This window comes from Mirounga leonina, unplaced genomic scaffold (genome assembly GCF_011800145.1).
Source record: "Mirounga leonina isolate KUSES-001 unplaced genomic scaffold, KU_Mleo_1.0 Mir_107, whole genome shotgun sequence".
NCBI lineage: Eukaryota > Metazoa > Chordata > Mammalia > Carnivora > Phocidae > Mirounga > Mirounga leonina.
The window spans coordinates 3,880,017-3,896,214 of NW_023270233.1; the positions used below are offsets into that span (position 1 = coordinate 3,880,017).

Consider the following 16,198-nt stretch of genomic DNA (forward strand, 5'->3'; position numbering starts at 1 on the left):
CTGTGGCCTATCTATGGAAAATACCTCACTTGACTATATAGATTCTGATTATGCCTAATTGAGGATACTACCTTATGACAATAATCCACTTCAATCAATAGATTAAAAAGATGAAAACACTGAAATTAAACAAAACTCTGGTGTTAACTGAATGTCAGCTTCACACAGAAAAACATTCTCTCCTTTGAGCACAGACATCACTTACAAGCAGCTAATGCAGAAACTGCTGCTTTTACTCACAAAGGGGCAAGGCAAGGGGAAATGGAGAATGCAACATAAATTCAGTCCTGGAAATTCAAAGCCTGTGTCTACCAACAGTGGATCTGTATGTAGTACAGCCTTTGTACAGAACAGTGCAGAAAGCACCTACATTTAACGTAAACTTATTGCTTTTGTTTGCAAATTTCTTTACAAAATCTGAGTCTCATCAGTCATAACTTGGAATGAAAATCTTGACTGATGTGTAATCGGGGTAGTTATCCTTGGGATAACCAACTCTTAGTTTCAAAACACTACAAAAAGACGTCAGTTTCTGCTTTGGGGATGGTATACATCTTCAGTAACAGCTCAGAAGTAAAGATTCAGTGCTTTAGCAACAAGCCACATACCCTGCCACACAACTGCATGGCTTCCTTGTTCCTGTTTCCGATTTCCAAAATATTTATGAAATCTTTCATGGAAATTCCTTGATCTACAGTATTCTTATTTTGTTGCTCATTTGTAATTTACACATTATATACATGGTACATTAAACAAATATGTCTAAAAAGAATTTTTTTTTTTCTCCCAGTATCCCTTTGAATTTATTCTGTGGGACTATTTCTTCTCCTGCTCCTGGCAATCTCAACTATAAGGCAATCTCAAAACAGTTTTGGCCACATTTAGTACCTTTAAGGTTCTGTGGTAACTTTGTTGCAAAATACACTCTTGATCCAGTAGTACAAAATTTCCTTATTCAAAAATAAGACCCCACACACGAACACCCCTATCCACACCCCACAGCGCAGGGACTGCTACAAATGGTGAACCTAAAGCCAGGAAGGGAAGTGTGGCCAGCTGCTCTCTTTTTTTGCTCCCTCCTCCCCCACTTTACTAACTGTCCTCACTCCCTTTCCCATCCATGGAGAGATGAAAGCTGACCCCACAGTGGCTTAGTGTTGTATGTGGCCCACGTGAGCCTGACGGGACCCATCACGGGTCCGCTGCCCTGACACAGTGCAGGCGTGAAGGCTAGTCAAAGTAGCCTTCAGCTTGCCCACTGACAAAAAGCTGCCTCACTCCTCACTCCAGCTTTTTTAGGCAGGAGTCAGATACTAACCCACTGCAGAAAACAAAGCAAGCTCTCCAAAGGAGTCCATTTAATCTCCGTCGCTGAGCTTGAAGTGAAGGCAGGTGCCCTTGGGGTAGAGGGGGAGGTAGGAGATGCAGAGACACAATAGCTCTCTCCAACGTCCTCTCACTGGAGCTTCTCCCCCCTCACTCCTTTGTATCTCTGGTGAAGGTGAGGGCTTTAAATGGTCTAGCCTGTCTGTAAGCACCTGCTTTGAAATTGTCTGCCAATTCACTTGTTTTCTGATATCTAGCCCATCTTAGTGCTTCAATAAAAACTTCCAGTTAAGATCTGGTTGCAACTGGGGCGCCTGGGTGGCTCAGTTGGTTAAGCGACTGCCTTCGGCTCAGGTCATGATCCTGGAGTCACGGGATCGAGTCACGGGATCGAGTCCCGCATCGGGCTCCCTGCTCGGCAGGGAGTCTGCTTCTCCCTCTGACCCTCCCCCTCTCATGTGCTCTCTGTCTCTCTGATTCTCTCGGTCTCAAATAAATAAATAAAATCTTTAAAAAAAAAAAAAGATCTGGTTGCAACTGTATCCTCAGTACCTAGTTATGAGTAGTATTTTTTAAATAACTCATTGAGTGTTCTGTTTCCATCACCTCCCAATTTGTCGTACTAATAAAGTAATAAATGTATAACCAATATGCATACATTTATAGTAAAACAAAATGTGCATATTTTCATCATCTTGCTTCTGTAGTTCCTTGGATCAAATCAATTCAAACATTGATAAATTCTGTAAAATCAGGCCCCAACTTGGTAAAATCCAGTTTGGAATATATGGAGACAATGTGGTATTTGTATTCTCAGGCAGGCACTTATGGCCCTCATATATATCATTCACTGTGTTCCTGAAGGTTAGGTATAATCATAACTTACCACTATGTACAAAATACTTCTTTGGGAAAATTACTTCATACTTTCAAAATAGAATTTCAGGAATTCATCTTTCCCTACAATAACTCTGACAAGGTATTTAGCCAGGAGGTTACAGCCCTTACAGGTCAGGCAATAGGAGAAGCTTCAGGGAAGACTCTTTAATTTAGAGCAAGGACTCCATTAAAACAATGGCTAGAGTTGGTATGGAATGGACTAGGAATTTGGGGACTTAAATGAAACAAGATGAGAAGCTGTAAAAGGCTAAGACCTCCTGCCACCCTCACAAAAAACTCTGGTATTTCCTAAACCCCTAGGATATGTGTATGAGGTTTGAGAACTGTGTGAATTTTTCTGTTTGGACGTAATTTTTAAAATAATAGAGCTTCTATTTAATACCTACCTCATATGGTAAGGGAATAAAATGACTCATTGGTTTTACTCCTAAATATCCAGGAAAATAAACAAATGTGTTAAAGAGAAAAATAGTATATATTCAAAAGCATAAATGCAATTCAAGAAAGAAGAAATATATACTCTTCATGTGATTTTAAACTGGCGAGACTAAGAAATATTTCAAATTTGGGGGAGCATTTAATGTATGTAAGGAAAAATATAGTCATTGTTAAGTATTAAATTGAATCATATGAAAGTCTACATTTTTGACCTACAAAAATGTCAGTTTCGTTTAATTCAACCTAATAGGTAGATAGTTGGAAGCTTTAATGATTAACTTTTTTTTAAAGATTTTATTTATTTATTTGAAAGAGAGAGAATGAGAGAGAGAGAGCACATGAGAGGGGAGAGGGTCAGAGGGAGAAGCAGACTCCCTGCTGAGCAGGGAGCCTGATGTGGGACTTGATCCCGGGACTCCAGGATCATGACCTGAGCCGAAGGCAGTCGCTTAACCAACTGAGCCACCCAGGCGCCCCTAATGATTAACTTTTTAAAAACTCCTATAATGTAGAAAATAGTCTTAATACTTTTAAACTAGGTTTCTTAATACTTTTAAACTAGGTTTCAGATTAATAGAAGTGAACAATTTTTTACTTTAACTGGTTTTAATTATCTGATTAAAAAATAATAAGGTAAAAAATAATAATAATAATAAGGTAACAGGGACACCTGGGTGGCTCAATCGGTTAAGCATCTGCCTTTGGCTCAGGTCATGATCCCAGGGTCCTGGGATTGAGTCCCGCATCGGGCTCCCTGTTCCTCGGGGAGCCTGCTTCTCCCTCTGCCTCTGCCTCTCTCTCTCTCTGTCTCTCATGAATAAATAAATAAAATCTAAAATAATAATAATAATAAGGTAACTGGAGATTAATCATTTTCTCTACCCTGAAAGAGCTGTGGATTTATTTTGCTTACCCAGTATGAGATGTGGCCAAGACAAGAGGATTTAAAATTGTTTTCAAGAAATTGAAACCAAGAAACATCTGATTTCTGTATTTCCGTGTTTCATAAGTTCCAATTCTACACAAATTCAGGTGATAATATGTGTAAGACAATAACTAAAGGACACGAGTAATGTGATTTAATAGCTTGAGAATACATCTTATGAGTCCTGAACTCACTCTGCCTAAGACTGGGACAGATGTATATCAGCCACGTGCTTCCAAATTCTATTTCAGGAACATCCTAGTGCCATCTCCATGGAGCTCATCTAAATTATGAAACTGTGGTTAACTAGAGTCACAAGCTTAACAGAAGGACTTACCTCAGCCCAAAGCCATGGCTCTGAAGTCCTCAAAGATGCAGTTGGAACAAGTGATTGCCCCCATGTCATCTATGTCTTCACTCATTCTTCAGATACTCATTGAGCACCTGCCATGAGGCAGACACTATTCCAGGTGCTGTTGATATAGTGAGAAGCAAGATAAAGAAGCTCTCAGCTCTTGTGGAGCCAACATTCTAATCCTTAGAGATATTCAATCACTCAATCAATAAACAAACAAACAAGAAATATACTAGATAGCAACTGGTACTGTGTAGAGTATTAGAATGGGGAGTTCATTTACATGAAGTGGCCTGGGAAGGCTACTTTGGGGAGGTGACATATAAGCTTGATAGAATTCGGCAGGGAGAGAGAGTGACAGGAATTCAGGATAAGTCCTAGATTTAGGGTTTAACTTGGTACACTCAAAGTGTGGTCCGAGGACGTGTGGCAATCTGCAAACTATCACCCATCCACCTTGGCATAAGCACAGAAACGGAGAGTAACCATTAAGAAATTTTTATAGCAATTTGACAGAAAAAATTTACGCCTATTGAATATAATAATTCTGCATGCCTCCTAAATTTCATTTTGCTACTCATTCATTTTTATTTCACTTTACAAAACTACACATTGGAAAAATTTTAAAACCTGGTTTTCACCAAAGATAGTGCAAGAAACACTGGCTTAACTACTTAACCAAGTGGGTGAATAGTGGCACCATTCTCTGAGATGGGGAAGAGCAGGGTAGGAGCATCTCTGGGAGACAGAAATCAAGTGTGTGTTGTTTGGATCATGCTAAGTTTGAGGTGCCCATTGGGTGCCCAAGCCATGATATAGAATCAGTCACTGGGTATATGACTTGCATGATGTACAGTAGGTCATCAGGTATATGAGTTTTGTGGAAAGATCAGGCTTGAAGATATGTATTTGGAGTCATCAGCATACAGAAGGTATCTGAAGCTGTAGGTTGGGTTGAAACCACTTACCTAGGACTAGGAGCTAGCAAAGGAGACTGATAAGCAGCAACTAAAGAAAGAGAAGGAAAACCAATATGGTATCATGAAAGCAAACAGAAGAAAATGTTTCAAAAAGGAGAAAGTAGCCATCCTTGTCTAATGCTGCTGAGATATCCAGTAAGGTAAGAACAGATAAGTGACAACTGGATTTGGCAAATTTGGAGACCCTGACAATAGTAATCTCAGTGGGACAGTGAGAACACAAGCCTAATTGGAGTCCATTAGTGAAAGAGTGGGTGACAAGCAAATGATCCCATAACAATACAAAAATATTTCAACTAGTTTTGTTGTGGTGGGAGTAGAGGGATGCAATGAAGATGGATATGGAGTCGAGGGAGATTTATTCAAGACAGATTTCATCAAGTATGCAGATGGGAATGTCCGGTAGAGACAGGAAGCTGGTAATGCAGGCATGCATCAGAATGCAATTCAGAATAGTTTTGCCATATTACCAGATAGGAAGTTCTACATATTGAAATGGACATTAATAGTAGTAATGGAAATCACATTCCATCTTCATTTCTCTACAGGATGCTACTGGGGCTCCATACTCAAGGTGAGGAATCAGGATTCACTAAGGCAGTTTGGGATTATAGTAGAGACATTGGCATCTCCTTTAGTGCTCCATGGTGAGGAACTGGAAATGGAACATGCCTGGTTTATTGGGTTTCCATGATATATATTTACCATCTAAATCTAAAAAGTTCCATCCTCAAATTATATTGATAGACACCTTCTTCTTTCTCACCCATAGAATTGAAATTGAAACATGTTTGCCATTTTGACAGGAGTACAAAATTTCAAGCTTTGAGCAGAGGCTGATGAATGAAATAGAGTTTCGCTTGGAACGTACCCCTGTTGATGAGTCAGATGATGAAGTCCAACATGACGAGATCCCCACGGGCAAGTGTATTGCTCCCATCTTTGACAAAAGACTCAAGCATTTCCGGGTTACAGAAGGCTCTCCAGTGACATTTACCTGCAAAATTGTTGGGATTCCTGTTCCAAAGGTAGGGGAAGATGACCAGCCGAATGGGCAACCAACCAACAACACAGAACTGTAGACAATGCCTTCAAGAAAGTCTTATCAGATTCTAGGGATGTGTCTACAGAGGGAATAAAAACCACTACCAGAAAAACGAACAAAGCCCAGATAATTTTACTAAAAAGAGACTGTCAGGGATAGGACCATTAAATAATCAGGCCCAAAATAAATCAGACTTATGGGTAAGTTAGAATTTTAATAAAAGTTTAAAATAGACTTCTTAGTCATAATCCTCCATTTTGGGCTATTGATTCTCTCAACCACCAAACTCACCAAATTGATATTCTTTCTCTTTAACACTTATTGAATACCCACAAAGTGCCTGTTGTTGCACAAAGTGAGCTATATTTGTATCATTACTAGTAGGTTGGTCTATGCTGAAAATGTCATATCGTTATCACTGGCTGCAGAAAAATCTTATGAGTCACCAGATTTTTTTGGCAGTCAGCTGAAAGAAGGATTTACACCCAGTATGGCTGTGGTAGGGGATCTCTCCGCTCTACTTTCACAAACATTAGCATGGTGTTATCATGTATGGTTAGGTAACCAGGAAATGTGGAGAACAGCTGCAGTCAGTACTTTAACCCCCCCTCTTTGAGAGATCTCCTTGACACATGCAGAACTCAACATGAAAAACCTATTTATTTAAATGTTCGCCAGATGAGAAATTTCGCAAGTGAATCCTGGCCTCCTTATGGATAATAAACCATACTATCCTTTCAAGTAGGGTGAGCTATTGTGGACCCTGAGATCTGTGGACTGCAGAAGACTTGAGCTTATAGATAGGATAATGGGAAAAAAATTCAGGCTCCTGGTTTTCATTATTTTGCCTCTGAAAACATGTCCGGTCCTTGGGGTGACTTTTTAAGTAATTATGAAGTACAATAAAAAGAGTCAAAAGCTTTATCTCAATCCTAAATTATACAGAATTTTTGACTTAAGTATTGTATATGTACAAGCATAGGAGCATGTTATACAGTCATTTTTTTAAAAAGATTTTATTTATTTATTTGACAGAGAGAGAGACAGCGAGAGAGGGAACACAAGCAGGGGGAGTGGGAGAGGGAGAAGCAGGCTTCCCGCTGAGCATGGAGCCCGATGCGGGGCTCAGTCCCAGGACCCTGGGATCATGACCTGAGCTGAAGGCAGACACTTGACCGACTGAGCCACCCAGGCATCCCTACAGTCATTTTTAAAATACTTTTTTCAAAGTGCTGTATAAGGGATGGGGCACTTGTAGAGATGGCAATCAGCCCTTGCTTCAACCTACTCCCTACTTCATTATCCTCAAAAGATGTGCAGAACAGTGTATGTTCTCCTTGATTATCTTTCATTGCAGGTTTACTGGTTCAAAGATGGGAAGCAGATTTCAAAGAGAAATGAGCACTGCAAAATGAGGCGAGAAGGAGATGGGACATGCTCTCTGCACATTGACTCCACCACCAGTGATGACGATGGCAACTACACTATCATGGCTGCCAACCCCCAGGTGGAGAAGCAGGGTTCTGCGCTGTGCTGCACTCTGAGGAAGGAGCACTTGATGTCATTGTGAATGAGACCTTGAGAAGTGCGAGTTGCTAAGGATCGCTGAGGAAAATGAATGAGAAGCATTGTGATTGTGTGTTAACTAGAGCGCAGTATCACAGCTTAAAAGACCAGTTAGCCATTGATGGCTCACTCAAGCCTTGAGGGTTTGTCAAAGGACGTTAGTAGTATCTCTTCACTATGTCCCAGATGTATTAGGCTACACCTTATGTTTATCAACTCATTGACTCTCTTGAAGAGTCTGTAAATCATCCTATCAAAGAATGATATGTTGTTTTTGTTCTTTAGAGAATAAGCAAATTATTCCAAAAAGGCTTGTAAACATTCCTCAAATCCATAATGTCCCTTTTTTTTTTTTTTTTGGTAAAAGTTGGAAAGCCATAAACTTTCACTTTTCTTTTCTGAATAAGATCAAGGATCAAGACTTAAAATTCCCCTAAAAGATACGGCAGAACAAATATCTTCAACTACTATTAGAATACAAAATATAGAACTATAATTTCTACTCTCACCCACTCTCCTTAATAAAATGTTAGTTTTGAGGATAAATCTCTATTAAGAAAAGTATAAAATACTTGGCCATAGTCTCTGCATGTGGCTGCACCAGAATTCAAATTTTTTTTTACATTTGTGCTCTGTTCATTTCTCAGCTCAAAGTGAAAGTCATCACAATATTCTTTAAATTCCCCCCTAGAATATTAACAGTGATCTAAGGAGTCATATTTTATTGTTTTCATTCCCCCCCCCTTAATATTTAGCCAAAAAGTTCAAAACTGTTCCAGTCCAGAAAAATTTACATAAATTGAAAAAAAATGGAGAATTCTCTTATTTTTAATTCATTTTTGTTTCTCAGGGGAGAATCAGCTGTTCTGGCCACTTGATGGTACAAAGTTTGCCCATTCGCAGTCGACTAATATCCACTGGTCAGTCTCACAGGTAAAAACAGTAAGAATCTCCCTTCTCTAGCCACTCCCAAGCATCCACCTACCACACTAAGCATCAAAGTGTTGGATCTACACATTGTTCTTAAGGTGTAGTCTTGCACCTGCAGCATCAGCCTCCCTTGGGAGCTTGTTGCAAATGTGGAATCCCAAGCCCTACCCCAGACCTACTGAATCAAAAAGTACATCTTAATAAGATCCCTAGGTGACTCATAAGCACATTAACTTTGAGATGCACTGGTCTGTTGCACACTTTTAATGGCTCAAAATTTGTAACCCTCAGTAGTACCTGTGCAGATAATATATAAACCAGAGTCTTTGAATTAAATGACCATATTTTCCTTAATAAAACAGAAACTGCTAGTGGTTATATGTCTATAGATTGAATATTTTCGTTGTTGTTGTCCCCAGTATAACAATTGCCTCTAACATAGCAATTGGCTTTCTTCCTCTCTGATTTTACTAACCACTAAGAATTAAGAGCCTGGCTTCCCCTTGAGTCTTATGGTGCCACAAAGTCTTAGCAAAGCATTCCATAGTTGCTGACATGGATGAATTATATTTGACTTACCAAAGGAGCAAAAATAGTGACCCATGTTTCAGATACAGTATTTCATCACTGCTGCAACTATACCTTCTTCTTCATTTTTTTTTTCTTTAAGAACAGCTGTTACTGTTGGTCAGTCTTAACCAGTTTAAGTTCATGATCATCTTTAATGGTCTGCCATAATTTATAGCAGGGTTAAATTTTATTACTCAGAGACACAGGGATTGCAGCTGCATTGTTCTGGGTAATAAACAGGACTTGTCTGTTGGCTCTCATTTGAGATTCGGCTTGAATACTCATTTATTTGTTTATTTTGAAACTTTTGAACAACTGGTCAAAGCCAAGGCAAGTAAGCTGGGCCACCTAACCCAGAATGACTTCAGAGAAAAAGAAGCTAAAGCCTGTTTATTTGATTAAAGATCTCATAAGATAATCCTACAGTGTATGAGATGCTTACCACCTTGCTTTTTACATATGCTTCACACCATTATTTATTATTTTATTATTTGTTTATAGTCCAGCAACCTCCTTCCCCACCCACCCCCCAAAATATCTGTTCTCTAGGCTCTATAGCCATGCCTAAATGCTTGCTGTTTTAGGTTTCTATGTTTAATCCCTGAACATGCTTGTTTTTATAGAGGAAGGTCCCGAGTACAAGAAAGAGACAAAGAGCCCCTACAGGAACGGTTTTTCCGACCACATTTCCTGCAGGCTTCTGGGGATATGGTAGCTCACGAGGGGCGCCTCTGTCGGCTGGACTGTAAGGTAGACTCTAATACTCATCCTTGGCTCCAGATCTGTTCACATTTTGCATTTGTTTGACTTATTTTTGTTTGTATTTGTTTTATGTTTTGTTTAGAGAAAGGGGGGCTGGGGAAGGGAGACAGATCACTTTTTTTCTCACAAGACTTCTTCAGAGCATTTATTAATACCAGACAAAAGAATTTGATGAAATTTTTAAGTCTTTATACCTTAATAAAATTACATTGGTGTTGTATCAAGTTAACTCTGCATTCGTAAAAGACAACCAAAGAAGTGATGTAATTCAGACATTTTCCATGTGGTGCGGAGTAAGTCTTTATTACTATGAAGCCAAAAGTGTGATTTTTGCATCCTGGTAGTGAGTTTCTGGGATGTATAGACTTTGAAAAAATTTCAGTCATGAAAAGATAGCTCTGAGGTGGTTTATGAAAATGGAAGTTGGTTTCTCGTACTAATCAACATCCACCAGCTTTAGCTATTCTACTTCCTAATTCTTCAACCAGAAACTGTTCAGCTGAGCAGCGTGGATATCTCTCAGTATGAAGAGAAACTTAAGTCACCTCTTCTACTCCAGACAAAGATGCAGAATGTTATGGAAATTTTAGGTGCTAATTGGTAAAGGCTTGAGGTTAAACATTTATAGAGTCCACTTCTCTAGGTGGTTCTTGCTCTGCCAATGGCTGCCTAAATAATATTTGGGATTGATTGTTACTTCTTCCACCCTAAACCCTAAAATATACCCATTCCAGGTCCCATCCCTAGAGATTCTGACTTAATATAGTAAGTAGACATTGGGATTTTCAAATGCTCCCCACACGATTATAACACACAGCAAGATTTGGGAACTCTAATTTAATGTCTGCCCTTTCCTTGGTTGCCTCTTGCTTCTCAGGTATGTAAGCAACATATCATCTGTGAAACTCACTCAGCAGGTCTATTTTATCTATTCATTTTGTTTTTATCTCTTACTTATTCTAATCTAAAATATAATCATCACCCCAATTGGGGTCAAAATACGATACAGTTTAAATTAATGCGGCCATTCATCCAGCCCCTCTTATCCTGATGCCCCTGCAGAGAGGTTTCTCTCCACCCCATGTTTTTTCTATCTATTTGGTGCCAGACAAGGATGAAGAATTCAGCCACCAAATAAATCTGCCTGTCATCGGTCTGTCATTTGCCTCAGCTGTCCTGTTGTTTATTAGGTGAGTGGCTTACCGCCCCCAGAGCTGACGTGGCTGCTCAATGGCCAACCGGTGCTACCAGATGCCTCGCACAAGATGTTGGTCAGGGAGACTGGAGTCCACTCTCTGCTCATTGACCCGCTCACTCAACATGACGCGGGGACCTATACATGCGTTGCTACCAACAAAACCGGACAGAATTCCTTTAGTCTGGAGCTCACTGTAGTAGGTAAGGTTTGCTTCTGGGACCCCAAGAATAACTCCCTTTAAAGTTATTGCCCAAATAGGCACAGCTTCTGACAGAATTCTTTAGCCATTTGCCCCACCAAGTTTCATCTCAGTTTCTCCTTCACTGTAGTAAAGGCCATATTGCTTACATTGTTTTCAAAGACCTATCAATAAAAACATAATGTAGTATCTGGTGCATATATGCATGCAATAAATGGGAGCCATTGTAATAGTTAATTAATCAATTAATTGGTATATTGACTTCACTAAATTCAAGTCACTTGCCCTACAGTTCATCACAACTGGAACACACCAGGATCTTGCCCCTACCCCAAGCTTCCATACTTTTGCTTCACTGATCCTTCTACCTGGAATGCCCTTCTTTGCCCTCATTCTCTAAGGCTTAATTCAAATGTCACCACCAAGGCACATCCTCCTCTGTTTCATAGCACTTAGAAAAGGAGAGACTCCCCAGAGCACTTGCAGCCTTCCGTGTAACTATTATCTCCTTTGTCTTCCTGAAGAGACTGAAAGCTTCTAAAGTCAGCCATTCTGACTTTTTCTGTGTATCTCCAGTGTCTGACTCAGTGCCTGGAACATGGACAGTGCTCAACAAATGTTGAGTTGATAACTAAACAAATGAACCTCTACTTTGTAAGACGACATGAACAAAACACTGTAATGGCTACAAAAAAGGACAAGTCATTATCACTTGATTGATACCCGCCCTCAGGCCAGGAGTCCAGCCAGAATTAGATTTCAGAATATACGAATTCTAGTGCTGAGCTTTCTCCCATGTGTGACCCTTACCGGAAACCAGGGGGGCTTTGGCATGCTATCCTCTCTATAGGCTGGTGGCTGCTCACCCCATATATCTTTTTCTTTTTCTCACTCTTAATTTTCTCATACCCAACAGAGTAGGAAAAGCTCATCCTGCAAGGATATATTGATTGCAAGCTTTTACTTTTCCCCCCAATATTTTGCAAATATTGATTCTGGAATCCTGAAATATGAGGTATCTTTGCCTTATCTGGTTCTGGCCCTCCCTGCAAAAAGTCTTCCTTAGGAAGCATAATTTGTGGGGGGGGGGGGGGTGCTTTTTTTAAGTCGTGTACTTCTGGGGCACCTGACTGGCTCAGAGGACAGTGTGACTCTTGATCTCAGGGTCATGAGTTCGAGCCCCACATCGGGTGTAGAGATTACTTGAATAAATAAAACTAAAAAAAAAAAAGTAGTGTACTTCTTTTCTGTAGCTATAAACTTCTTTGAAATAAAAGTTGAGGGAAGGGCACCCGGGTGGCTCAGTTGGTTTAGCGACGCCTTCGGCTCAGATCATGATCCCGGAGTCCTGGGATCGAGTCCCGCATTGGGCTCCCTGCTTGGCACGGAGTCCGCTTCTCCCTCTGACCCTACCCACTCTTGTGCTCTCTCTGTCACTCTCTTTCTCTCAAATAAATAAATTAAATTAAATTAAAATCTTTTAAAAAATAAAAGTTGAGGGAAAATGAATATACCTTCTACAAAATGAACTCCTCTATAAAAGAAAAAGGGTACGGTCAGTACATAAAATCTGTTGTTTCTCAAAATTTACTGCTGGGAATAAGAGACTCTTTTAAGGAGTGGGTTATTCCACACCCACCATTCGAGTCCCCCCGTGTGCGACCCAGATCCTGGAGTGTTGTCTCTCACACAATATGCAAAGAGGTTCCCTCATTCCTTTTTTTCATCACTTCTGGAGCTTTTATCAAAGCAATGATCTTCCCTTAGAGGTGTGAGAAGTGCTCTGAAGAGGAGGTGAGGTGGGTGGGCACCCACTCTGCTAAATTCCAGAACTGTAATGAGTTGGAAGCATGAACCCCAAGGCGCTTACAATTCAAACAAGAATGGCCCTTCTCCCATTCAGCCAAAGAGGTGAAGAAAGCCCCTGTGATTCTGGAGAAACTGCAGAACAGCGGAGTTCCCGAAGGCCACCCAGTGAGGCTGGAGTGCCGGGTGATAGGCATGCCGCCGCCCGTGTTCTACTGGAAGAAGGACAATGAGACCATCCCTTCCACCCGAGAGAGGATCAGGTACGGTCCGCTCCCATGTCCACTCCCATGTTCAAAGGGACTTCCAAGCTCAGTGGGACTTGCTGGGCACCCAAATAAGTCTGTCGTCTTTTGAATCTGGCTTCTTTCACTCAGCATGGTGCATTTGAGTGTCATCCATGTTATTGTGCGTATCAAGCATTTATTCCTTTTTGCTCCTGAAGGGCAATCCATGGTATGGATGTCCCACAGTTTTAAAATGTTAATTTTTTTCAGGATTAATTAGCAGGGTTTTTTTTTTTTTATTTTAAACTCAGTTTTGTTAACATACAGTGTTATATTAGTTTCAGGTGTACAATATAGTGATTCAAAAATTCTATACATTACTCAGTGCTCATTACTGTTACGTGTACTCTTAACCCCCTTCACCTGTTTCACCCATCGCCCCCCCTCCCCCACCAACCTCCTCCTGGTAACCATCAATTTGTTCTCTATGGTTAAGAGTCTGTTTTGGGGGTTGTCTCTTTTTTTCCTTTGTTAGTTTTTTCTTAAATTCTACATATGAGTGAAATCATATGATATTTGTCTTTTTCTGACTGACTTACTTCATTTAGCATTATACTTTCTAGATCCATCGGTATTGTTGCAAATGGTAAGATTTTATTCTTTTTATGGCTGAGTAATATTCCTCTGTGTGTGTACACACACATGCACATATATATCTTCTTTATCCATTCATCTGTCGATGGACACTTGGGTTGCTTCCATGTCATGGCTAGTATAAATAATGCTGCAATAAACATGAGGGTGCATATATCTTTTCGGATTAGTATTTTTGTTTTCTTTGCATAAAAACCCAGTAGTGGAATTAACTGGATCATATGGTGACTCTATTTTTAATTTTTTAAGGAGCATCCATACTGTTTTCCACAGTGGCCACACTAGTTTGCATTCCCACCAAGAGTGCATGAGGGCTCCTTTTTCTCCACATTTTTGCCAACACTTGTTGTTTCTTGTGTTGATTTTAGCCATTCTGACAAGTGTGAGGTGATATCTCATTGTGGTTTTGCTTTGCATTTCCCTGATGATGAGGGATGCTGAGCATCTTTTCATATGTCTGTTGGCCATCTGTATGTCTTCTTTGGAGAAATGTCTGCTCATGTCTTCTGCTCATTTTTAAATTGAATTATTTGGTTTTTGTGTGTTGAGTTATATTAAGCTCTTTATATATTTTGGATACTAACCTTTTATCCAATATGTCATATTCAAATATCTTCTCCCATTCAGTAGGTTGTCTTTTAGTTTTGTTGATTATTTCCTGTGTTGTACAGAAACTTTTTTTTTAAAGATTTTATTTATTCATTTCAGACACAGAGATACAGAAAGAGAGAGCATGAGCAGGGGGAGAGGCAGAGGGAGAGGGAGAAGCAGGCCCCCCCCCCGAGCCAGGAGCCTGATGTGGGGCTCGATCCCAGGACCCTGTGACCATGACCTGAGCCAAAGGCAGATGCTTAACCATCTAAGCCACCCAGGCACCCTGTGCAGAAACTTTTTATTTTGATATAGTCTTAATAGTTTATTTTTGCTTTTGTTTCCCTTGCCTCAGGAGATATATCTAGAAAAACGTTGCTACAGCTGAAGTCAGAGAAGTTACTGTCTGCTCTCTTCTAGGATTTTTATGGTTTCAGGTCTCACTTTTAGGTCCTTAATCCATTTTGAGTTTATTTTCCTGTATGGTGTAAGAAAGTTGTTCAGTTTCATTCTTTTGCATGTAGCTGTCCAGTTTTCCTAACACCATTTGTTGAAGAGACTGTCTTTTCCCCATTGCATATTCTTGCCTCCTCTGTGAAAGATTAATTACCATACAGTTGTGGGTTTATTTCTGGGCTTTCTATTCTGTTCCATTGATCTATTGGTCTATTTTTGTGCCACCATCATACTGTTTTGATTACAACAGCTTTGTAGTATAACTTTTAAAGATTTTATTTATTTATTTGAGAGAGAGAGAATGAGAGACAGAGAGCATGAGAGGGAGGAGGATCAGAGGGAGAAGCAGACTCCCTGCCGAGCAGGGAGCCTGATGCGGGACTCGATCCAGGGACTCCAGGATCATGACCTGAGCCGAAGGCAGTCGCTTAACCAACTGAGCCACCCAGGCGCCCTGTAGTATAACTTTTAATCTGGGATTGTGATACCTCCAGTTTTGCTCTTCTTTTTTTTTTAAGATTTTATTTATTTATTTGACAGAGAAAGACACAGCAAGAGAGGGAACACAAGCAGGGGGAGTGGGAGAGAAGCAGGCTTCCTGCTGAGCAGGGAGTCCGATGTGGGGCTCGATCCCAGGACCCTGGGACCATGACCTGAACCAAAGGCAGATGCTTAACGACTGAGCCACCCAAGGGCACCTTGCCTTTCTTTTCAAGATTGCTTCAGCTATTTGGGGTCTTTTGTGGTTCCATACAAATTTTAGGATCATTTGTTCTAGTTCAGTGAAAAATGCTATTGGTATTTTGATAGGGATTGCATTAAATCTGTAGATTGCTTTGGGTAGTATGGACATTTTAACAATATTGGTTCTTCTAACCCATGAGCATGGAATATTTTTCCATTCGTTTGTGTCATCTTCAGTTTCTTTCATCATTGTTTTATCAATTTCTTTCATCAGTGTATTATAGTTTTCAGAGTACAGATCTTTCATCTCCTTAAGTTTATTCCTAGGTATTTTATTATTTTTGGTCAACTGTAAATCAGATTGTTTTCTTAATTTCTCTTCCTGCTGCTTCATTATTAGTATATAGAAATGCAATGAGGGGGGGCGTGCCGGGCTGGCTCAGTCAGTGGAGCATGGAACTTTTGATCTTGGGGTTGTGAGTTCAAGCCCCACATTGGGCATAGAACTGACTTTAAAAACGGTTAAAAAGAAAGAAAGAAAGAAAGAAAGAAAGAAAGAAAGAAAGAAAGAAAGAAAGAAAGAAAG

General features: G+C 40.1%; 1 protein-coding gene and 1 long non-coding RNA gene across 4 annotated transcripts in view; one reads left to right on the top strand and one right to left on the bottom strand.

Annotated features, from left to right (window-relative positions):
• The window catches only part of LOC118018648, a 43,357-nt gene extending 38,405 nt beyond the window's left edge, over nucleotides 1-4,952 (bottom strand). For 2 of the 3 annotated variants that reach the window (XR_004681444.1, XR_004681443.1), the window contains exon 1: nucleotides 3,927-4,429. This is a non-coding gene — a long non-coding RNA (uncharacterized LOC118018648). Of the gene's footprint in view, nucleotides 1-3,926; nucleotides 4,430-4,912 lie in introns of those variants that run through there. The other variant, XR_004681445.1, reaches the window with a different exon arrangement.
• The window catches only part of LOC118018639 (myopalladin), an 86,691-nt gene that overhangs the window by 62,200 nt on the left and 8,293 nt on the right, over nucleotides 1-16,198 (top strand). The window contains exons 13-18 of the mRNA XM_035017357.1: nucleotides 5,731-5,952; nucleotides 7,327-7,476; nucleotides 8,386-8,468; nucleotides 9,659-9,785; nucleotides 10,988-11,195; nucleotides 13,098-13,263. Coding sequence (XP_034873248.1) covers nucleotides 5,731-5,952; nucleotides 7,327-7,476; nucleotides 8,386-8,468; nucleotides 9,659-9,785; nucleotides 10,988-11,195; nucleotides 13,098-13,263 — 956 coding nt within the window. The remainder of the gene's footprint in view (nucleotides 1-5,730; nucleotides 5,953-7,326; nucleotides 7,477-8,385; nucleotides 8,469-9,658; nucleotides 9,786-10,987; nucleotides 11,196-13,097; nucleotides 13,264-16,198) is intronic.